This window comes from Tarenaya hassleriana, unplaced genomic scaffold (assembly GCF_000463585.1).
Source record: "Tarenaya hassleriana unplaced genomic scaffold, ASM46358v1 Cleome55, whole genome shotgun sequence".
In the NCBI taxonomy this organism is placed as follows: domain Eukaryota; kingdom Viridiplantae; phylum Streptophyta; class Magnoliopsida; order Brassicales; family Cleomaceae; genus Tarenaya; species Tarenaya hassleriana.
In genome coordinates this window covers 695,310-705,562 of record NW_010968113.1, presented here as the reverse complement: position 1 = coordinate 705,562, position 10,253 = coordinate 695,310, and the positions used below count along the sequence as shown (strand labels likewise).

General features: G+C 39.5%; 1 protein-coding gene across 1 annotated transcript in view; it reads left to right on the top strand.

Annotated features, from left to right (window-relative positions):
- Window positions 1–2,933, top strand: part of LOC104798648 (polyadenylate-binding protein RBP47C-like) — a 3,329-nt gene extending 396 nt beyond the window's left edge. Inside the window, 7 exon segments of the mRNA XM_010520817.2 lie at window positions 22–284; window positions 904–1,375; window positions 1,658–1,716; window positions 1,821–1,899; window positions 1,902–1,944; window positions 2,046–2,142; window positions 2,404–2,933. Of these exon segments, the coding sequence (XP_010519119.1) occupies window positions 22–284; window positions 904–1,375; window positions 1,658–1,716; window positions 1,821–1,899; window positions 1,902–1,944; window positions 2,046–2,142; window positions 2,404–2,568 (1,178 nt within the window). The 3' untranslated portion in view covers window positions 2,569–2,933.
- Window positions 2,934–10,253: the final 7,320 nt, after the last annotated feature.

Here is a 10,253-nt window from a genome sequence, read left to right as displayed (position 1 = left end):
GGGCGGGGGGGGTGAATCAAGGGAGGGCGTCGCCGGCACCGCAGCAGCAGCAGCAGTGGGTGGCGATGCCGTATCCGCCGGCGACGGTGATTCCGCATCAGATGATGTTTGCACCGGCGCCGTACTCGCCTTTTCACCATCAGTATCAGCCTCACCATTACCAGTTTCGCGGGAACAAGCATCAGAACATCTCCAATGGCGAGAATAAGTCGATCTGGGTCGGTGATTTGCATCACTGGATGGATGAGAATTATCTTAACTCTTGCTTCGCTTCCTCTGGCGAGGTTTGGTTCTCTCTCTCATATTTCTGTCTCCTTATTTTTGTGTGTGCATACATGTATCTTTATGTGTACCTATGAATGCATGTATGTCTTTTTTGTTGGCGACTATATATGTTTTGAGGTATGCTATTTACGTTGCTGGTCTCTGCAATCTAGTTCACAAAGCGGGAACTTTGTCTTTTTCGTTGTTCTGTTTTCTTAGCTGTATACGATGAGATTCCCTATGGAAAGTCATGTTTTTGTTTGGGTTATTCAGGCGATGGAACCTGAGACTATTAAGAAAATTGTCACTTTTTTCAGATAAAATTCCTCTGGAAACCTAGATTGCCTCAGTGAATTGAAAGAGAAATATTGACTTATTTGATTCTTGTTGTTGGATGATGGATCTAGATAGCGTGAACTTTCAGGAGGTGGGCTTTTGGCAAATGCACATGACGAATGCTGTGACTTAGTGACCTGTAGCGTTGTAGAGATTTAAGTCTCCTTTTATTTGCGAATCTTTGTAACTCTTGATAAGTTTTATCCTCAATCTCAGTTTAATCTTACTTATGTTTGAACACTGTTTGTTTGTTCTGCATCTGGTCTAAGTCTGATTATGGGCACACGCACGCATGTTGTGCAGATTGCATCAGTTAAGGTTATCCGCAACAAACACAGTGGTTTGTCTGAGGGCTATGGATTTGTGGAATTCGTTTCCCATGAAATAGCTGAAAAGGTTTTAGAGGACTATAGTGGGACATCTATGCCAAATGCTGGTGACCAGACGTTCCGTTTGAACTGGGCTAGTTTTAGCACTGGTGAAAAGCGGTTAGAGAATGGTCCTGATCTTTCTATCTTTGTGGGGGACTTATCACCTGACGTCACTGATAAATTGCTGCATGAAACATTCTCTGTAAAATACCCATCTGTTAAGGCTGCAAAGGTCGTCATTGATGCTAATACTGGCCGGTCAAAGGGGTATGGGTTTGTGAGGTTTGGAGATGACAATGAGAGGGCCAAAGCCATGTCAGAGATGAATGGTGTGAAATGTTCTAGCAGAGCTATGCGAATTGGTCCGGCTACGCCTAGGAAGTCAATCAATTATCAACAACAAGGTATTGAGTTTGATTTGATATATTCACTTATTATCATTTCTCTGTGTTAATGTAATTTTAAGTTTGTGATTACTTACTATGTCCAATACACGATGCGATGAGGTAGTTCAATCAAGTTTACACTGTTTCAAATTCATGGATCTTTCATCAGTGAATGGCAGCATAAATATTTTCAGCAGTAGGGATTCATTTAAAATCAACAAATGCTTATCAAAATTCAGTAGTAACCGTTAGTCTCCTTAAGCATCTTCACAATCTTTGTTTTTTATTGTTGGTGGGAAGGTGGATACATGTTGAATGGAGTCCAGAGTTATCCTGATGGGGATTCATTAAACACAACAGTAATTCCTCTCCCTTGATCTTTTATGAAAATTTGTGTTATGTTTTTCAATATTATGAGCATCATAGAAGGTTAATCCTTTGCTGATCCGTGTTTCCGCTTTAGATATTTGTTGGAGGACTTGACCCTAGTGTCACTGACGAAGATCTGAGACAACCTTTCATCGAGTATGGAGACATAGTCTCCGTCCTGCTGGCAAAGGATGCGGATTTGTTCAATTTGTCAACAGGTGATATTCGTGTTATATTCATCAAGGCCATGGGTTAAGTCACCCTTTTACTCACTTGTTCCATAGTTCTCATGGATTTAATCTTCAATGTATCTGTCCAGAACAAGCGCTGAGGAGGCTTTGGAGAAATTAAACGGGACTGTAATTGGAAAACAAACAGTTCGCCTTTCTTGGGGTCGTAATCCAGCCAATAAACAGGTACGGGAGGATAAACCTATGCCCTTCTAATCCTTTCAAATTCAATCATGAGGTTCATAATTTTGTTAACTCAAAATGAACCGAACACAGGACCGTTCTCATGTTAGTACCCCATCTGTAGGACTAGCCCGAGATACAACTGGACAAGATTATGTTTGATTAAATTGCACGATTTTTTGTTGATGCAACATTCAACGTTGTTTAAGGCTCAGCCACTTCGTTTTCTAGTCTCTGATTTGCAAGTCTTGTTAATCATTGCAGCTTAGGGGTGGCTTTGGAAACCAATGGGTCGGACCGTACTATGGAGGACAATATTACAACGGTTACGGGTATATGATACCGCCTCCTCTTGACCCGATAATGTACAGCCCTGCAGCTTACGGGGCTTATCCCGTATATGTCGGGAATCAGCAACAAGTAAGCTGAGCCGAGATAAAGCTAAACGAGTGAACTCATCGAATCTCACATCTTCTTAGGAGGCGCAAGGCAGAATGCCTTTCGCCTCGGCATTAGCATCTCGATGTCCTCCCACGGGGTGGGACCGGAGATCGAATTTTGATGGAACCACATCCATACTGCTAATTATTTTTTTTATTAGGGATTTGATTGATTTGTTTGATCTGCCATTCGGGTTTTTTTTTTGCTACTGAACTTAAATTCATTTTTGGGGTGGCTGTTTAGGTTAAAGTAGTATAAACTTTCATAAGATGGTTTTGAGGTCTTGATACACCCAAAAATCAAATTTCATTTCGTGACCTAATCTAATGAATTGGCCTTGTTAAAGTCTCTTCTGATCCGGAATCCATTCGAGTTTATCGTCATTTTCGGAATCGATCGTCGTATTGGTGCCATATAAGTGTCGGGCTTTGGATATTCATGGATGCTCCAAATGTTTGGATGAGCGATGCTACGCTTACGAATATTTGTCTCCCTCGATCACACTCGGATCTTTGTTTTTTCACCCCGTCCTTTGGCCTCGCGATATCTTTAACAAATGTTGGATTCTCGTCACTGTTGAATTCGTATTCGTTTCGTTAGTGGACAAATATCCGTTTTTCGAATACTGATTTATGGATTAAGTCGGATATTCGAAATTATACGCACCCATTGAGAAAAAAAAGCTTTTAGACTTATCATAGATAAGACTGTCATATGAATAGGGTACCAATCGGGTCCGTTTGACCTAAGTCTGCACTCGGTCCGAGGGTTTCGGACTCTGATTGGCTCGAAAAAATGCGAGCCTATACCACCAAACTCAAGCTCGAAACCTATATATCCGAACCCAACACTCAATTTGCAGAACTCGTTCGTCCTTATGTAAGAAATACTTAAACGAATGAACATAGATTTACGAACCAAGTCCAACCTTATGTTTTATTCTCGCAACACAAGGAACTCACACCTGCTCAACACACAATCACGACCACGCTCTTTATTCGGCTGTTGGCTCGGCTACAGATTAAATACACAGTACAGCGTGACGGTTTATAAAAATAACCGCCCAAAAGAGTTTTAACTGCTCATACGAAAAGCCCAAAGAAATTGTCAACCGTCCGAAACTACTCGTTAACCATCCACGATCCTAGTGCCACCTGTATGCGCGCCACGATCACTGTCCGAGACTTCTCGCCAATTATTTCTCCCGTTCGAGCAATTCATCTGTGTTCACTCGTACACGTCCGTCCGGGGTGCCGCATGCACTCGGCTACCCCCATGTTCATCCGTCAGCTCACTTAATCCGTTCGTCCGTCTCCAAGCCAACCTGACTTGTCCGTCCGCACGTTCCACCTTCCGCACGAACTTGACTTCTCCGTTCGCATGCCTAGCTTCATACAAACGTTGTCCCAACACTCTTTTCCTCCACACATGCAGTCGGTCATGCTCGTTCATCGAACCTCATCATTTATGGGTGTGACAGACCTCTCCCACTTGGAAAAGTTGACGTCCCCGACAATTCGAAGTGCCTTTCGACGTAGTCTACAATCTCCTTCTCGAACTGTAATAAGTAGGGGTGGACACAAATACCTAAAAATCGGGTATTCGTCGGATACTCGTCTCGCGAATACCCGATTTTAGGGTACTCATAATTTTTAAATCCAAATCCAAATCTGGATTTTTCAATACCCGCATCATTATTCCGGAACCTGGATCCGAATATCCGCGAGTACACAACCATTATTCCGGATACCCGTATCCTGGATACTCGTAAATATGAAATCCAGAATACAAATATTATAATTAAATACCCGAACTTTCTGGATCCAAATCCAAATATTCTGATTTTTCCGGGTATCCAACCTGTGCCACCCCTAATAATAAGTCTTTGGCATCCACCCATTTTGTCTCAGTCCACTCTTCCCCTTTCCAATGTACCAAGTACTTCGTCCGTTAGTTCTTCTTACTCATTCTAAAGTCTCGTGATTGAGTATCTCTCGGATCTGCTTCTCATATTGCTTTCGGATCATTGGTGGAGCTTTCTTTGTTTGTCTCTGTTCGGTGTCCTCCTCATTCTCAAGATACTTTTCAAGAAACTCACATAGAACGTCAGATGAACTTTCAGGCTACCCGGTAATCTCAGCCGATAAGCCACCGTCGTTATAATCTTCCTATTACGCAAGACGTTTGACGCAATCAAAGTACAACATTTCTCATGTCGGATACCGTATACATCTCAGGTCAAAGGATCCAATTAGGGGTGGTGATTTCGGGTTTCGATTACAAAGAAATCATGCTCAAACAATTATATAAATTTAATCGGGGATATAGCAAATATACCCTTAAAATGCTATCCTTACTTCACACCCTACCCTCCAAAAAATAAATCTAAAAAAAAGAAAAACTTAAATGAGTTAAATACATACATAACCCTGGATTTTAAAGGAAAGATGAAAATGACCATGCCTTTTCAATTAAAAAAGGACTAAGTTTTTAAGAAATAAAAAAATTCCCCTCTCTCGATAAACTCTCACTCTCCCACTCTCTCTTCTGTTGAACTCTCTCTCTCTTGTATCATTTCAAAAACTCTCTCTCTCTCTTGCGCGATTTCAAGAACCACCATTTCTCTCTCGGGATTTTCAGAAACTGAGGCGATTTTCCTTGCAGTTTTGGTATCTCTCTTGCGATTTGTATGAAAAATTAAACACCCATAGATCCAAGAACACATGTGCCTTCTGCTTCGTCTTCGTCTGCATCTCAGGACGGTTCATCTTCGTCATCGTCGGACAACGATCTCCCATTAGAAACAATAGGTTTTTCTGCATATTCTTCTCCGTTTTTTTTCTTCTGTGACCTGATCGTGGAGTAAAATCATTAAACTTGTTGGATAGTTTGGGATTTTAAAATAGGAATTTAGGGTTTAGGGATTTCGAAATTGAAAATTAGAGTTTTGAGATTTCTAAATATAAAGTTAGGGTTTTTTGTTTTAAAATATATAATTTGAGTTTTAAGAATTCAGAATAGAAAGTTAGGGTGTGAGTGTGAGATTTCGAAATACCTTGGCAAGTTTAATGATTTCCTAAGTCGCAAGGTCATGTGGGTCACAGGTTACATGAGTCACAGGGATTTATATGGTAACAGGATAATATAACTCACAAGGAGCACACGGGTCACACGAGTCACGGGTCATGGGTCACATGGGTCACGGATCACATGGATCACGAGTCACAGGTCCCAGGTCACCATAATGACGAACAATTATTTTATTTTGCAGCTTCCATTTGTCTACAAATTCAAAGATATTCAGTTTTCTTCGAAGATCAATACGAAGTGTTATCCCTATAAGACGCTGAAAATGCTTAAAGGAGTATTAACACATGATGAATGGATGTACTTCGAGAAAGAATCACAATTCCAACATCTATTCTACGCGCAATGAGAACCACAGTTAAAGATGGCGCTTGTGGGAGTCCTTGTTAAGCGTTGATCCGTTATTGTGAACTCTTTCGTATTTTGTAAACTTATTATTTATTGTGAACTTATTCGTAGTTTGTAAACTCAGTTTTTGTAAACTCTTCCATATTTTGGATTTTACTTTTACTTGGAAATGAAAAAAAACATAGGTCCAATGGGTCACATGGGTCATACGGGTCACACGGGTAACATGGATCACGGGTCACATGGGTCACTTGGGTCACATGGGTCGAATTTATCGAATTAGTGACTTGGCATGATTATGCAGTGATTAATCATGGATTTTAACATCAATAACAACTTTAAAATCATGTTCGTTTCAATTTTCATATTCAAGTCACTCATGCAAATGTACTCCATAAGTGATACTAGTGTTTCATGACAACTTTAGAACAAATTGTACTAATGTTCATACAACTCCTACTTATGTTAACAAATTTAACTTGTAGATACCATATTGTCATTGTAAAACATCATATAAACCATTTCCATCCTTTAAAATCGAGATTTGACCGTGTTTTATAAGTGTCACTAAGTCACGGGTCACATGAGTCACATGGGTCACACAGTGTAAAAATGTCTTCGAGTCACATGGGTCACATGAGAGTCACATGAATCACACAATTCAAAACTTGTTTGCACGATTCTATTTGAATTTCCGCTGATTTCCACGAGATTTGAAGCAGTTTCACAAATTATCGAAGAGAGAGCAAACAAATCGGATAAATGAAGCAAATGTGAGGACACAAAGACCAAATCTGAAGGGAGAGCAAGCAAATCAAAAGAGATACAGAGCAAATCGATGGAGAGAGAGAGCGCAAATCGGCGGCGGCAGAGAGAGAGTGAAAATCGGAGGAGAGAGAGAGCAAGATACGAGAGAGCAAACGAAGGGAGAGAGCAAACGGAGGAGAGAGAAAGCGCAAATGCTGGAGGAGAGAGAATCAGAAGTGATACAGAGCAAATCAATGGAGAGAGAGAGCAAATCGGCGGCGGTGGAGAGAGAGTGAAAATCGGAGGAGAGAGAGAGCAAGATACGAGAGAGAGAGCAAATGGAGGAGAGAGAAATCACAAATGCTAGAGGAGAGAGAATGAAAAATGTCAGAGGAGAGAGAAAAAAACTGATAATGAGGAGAGAGAAACCAATGCTGCTTTTTAGGAGGGAAATTATTATTTTTATTTAAATTTTATTTGTTTTATAACATAAGGGTATAATGGATATTGTACAGGGAATATAACAAATATACCCTTAAAATGCTATCCTTACTTCACACCCTACCCTCCAAAAATTAAATCTAAAAAAAGAAAAACTTAAATGAGTTAAAGACATAAATAACCCCAGATTTTAAGGGAAAAACAAAAAAGACCATACTTTTTCAATTAAAAAAGGACTAAGTTTTTTTTAAAAAGAAACCCCCCTCTCTCTCTCTTCTGTTGAACTCTTTCTCTTGTATTATTTGGAAAACTCTCTCTCTCTCTTATGCGATTTCAAGAACCGCTATTTCTTTCTCAGAATTTTCAGAAACTGAGGCGATTTTCCTTATAATTTCGGTATCTCTCTTGCGATTTCTATAAAAAATTGAACACCCATGGATCCAAGAACACATGTGCCTTCTGTTTCGTCTTCGTCTGCGTCTCAGGACGGTTCATCTTCGTCATCGTCGGACAACGATCTCCCATTAGAAACGGTAGGTTTTTCTGCATATTCTTCTCCGTTTTTTTTCTTCTGTGACCTGATCTTGGAGTAAAATTATTAAACTTGTTGGATAGTTTAGGATTTCAAAATAGGAATTTAGGGTTTAGGGATTTCGAAATTGAAAATTAGAGTAGATTTCTAAATATAAAGTTAGGGTTTTTTGTTTTGAAATATATAATTTGGGTTTTAGGAATTCGAAATAGAAAGTTAGGGTGTGAACGTGAGATTTCGAAATACCTTAGCAAGTTTAATGTTTTCCTAAGTCGCAAGGTCATGTAGGTCACATGTTACATGAGTCACAGAGATTTATATGGTAACAAGATAATATGACTCACAAGGAGCACACGGGTCATACAGATCACGGGTCACGAGTCACGGGTCACATGGGTCACGGGTCACGGGTCACAGGTCCCAGGTCACAAAGATCATAATGACGAACAATTATTTTATTTTGCAGCTTCCATTTGTCTACAAATTCGAAGACATTCAGTTTTCTTTCGAAGATCAATACGAAATGTTATCCCTATGAGATGCTAAAGACGCTTAAAGAAGTATTAACACAGGATGAATGAATGTACTTCGAGAAAGAATCACAGTTCCAACATCTATTCCACGCACAATGGGAACCACAGTTAAAAATGGCGCTTGCGGGAGTCCTCATTAACCGCTAATCCATTATTGTGAACTCTTTCGTATTTTGAAAACTTATTATTTATTGTGAACTCATTCGTAGTTTGTAAACTCAGTTTTTGTAAACTCTTTCGTATTTTGGCGCTTGCAGGAGTCCTCATTGAGCACGCAGTTATATCTGGTTTGAACAAGGGAGCAGAATTCATATCGATATGCGATGGGACCATACCACTCATCCGTGAAAAATTGGCTATCGATATATTTTGTAATGGTAAAATTGTGTATAACCAACCCATTATTTATTGTGAACTCTTTCATAGTTTGTAAACTCAGTTTTTGTAAACTCTTTCGTATTTTGGATTTTACTTTTACTTTTACTTGGAAATGAGAAAGAAAAAAAAACATAAGTCCAATGGGTCACACAGATCACATGGGTCACATGAGTCACGGGTCACACGGGTCACATGGGTCACGGTTCACGGGACTCATGGGTCACATATGTCGAATTTATCGAATTAGTGACTTGGCATGGTTATGCAGTGATTAATCATGGATATTAACATCAATAACAACTTTAAAATCATGTTCGTTTCAATTTTCATATTCAAATCACTCATGCAAATGTACTCCATAAATGATACTAGTGTTTCATGATAACTTATGAACAAATTGTACTAATGTTCATACAACTCTTACTTATGTTAACGAATTTAACTTGCAGATACCATATTATTATTGTAAAACATTATATAAACCATTTTAACACTTTAAAATCGAGATTTAACCGTATTTTATAAGTGCCACTGAGTCACGGGTCACATGGATCACATGGATCACACAGTATAAAAATGTCTTCGGGTCACATACGTCACAGGTGAGTCACACGGGTCACACAGTTCAAAACTTGTTTCTATCTTTTCAAGACTTTAACACGGTACTAGTGCAAAGAAAATCACCTTATTCAAATAGATTGTCATTCTGGAAAATGTATACAATCACATGGGTCATGAGAACTACGTGAAATCATACAATCATATTATTTATGCAATATATTTATTTGTCCTTCTTTGAACGCTTTGTCCGCGGTTCACCGGGGCCTGGAAACCGATTTTGTTTGGGTCTACCGGTTTTGCGTTTATCTTCCACAATCGGAGGTAATACCACGAGGTTTGCATCCCATGGATCGTCAATGATCCAATCACAACAATTAGGAACCGGATAAATTATTTCTTGATAAGCCAACCGCCATGTCTCCCGAAGAAAGTATAGAGAGCATAAGTCCGGTATACTATTGCCTCTGTTAGTCTTGTGGACTGCTGCGATTGCGTGACTGCATGGATATTTGTCTATATCAAACATCTGACTCGATTTTTCCCCACAAAACACAGTAAACAATTCAAAAACAAGAAAAAACTCACAGAATAACAGTATTTAAGTGAAACTTACCATGTCTCCCGAAGAAAGTATAGAGAGCATAAGTCCGGTATACTATTGCCTCTGTTAGTCTTGTGGACTGCTGCGATTGCGTGACTGCATGGATATTTGTCTATATCAAACATCTGACTCGATTTTTCCCCACAAAACACAGTAAACAATTCAAAAACAAGAAAAAACTCACAGAATAACAGTATTTAAGTGAAACTTACCTATTTGCACGATTCTATTTGATTTTCCGCTGATTTCCACGAGATTTGAAGCAGTTTCGCAAATTATCGAAGAGAGAGCAAGCAAATCGGATAAATGAAGCAAATGTGAGGACACAAAGACCAAATCGGAAGGGAGAGCAAGCAAATCAAAAGAGATACAGAGCAAATCGATGGAGAGAGAGAGCGCAAATCGGCGGCGGCAGAGAGAGAGTGAAAATCGGAGGAGAGAGAGA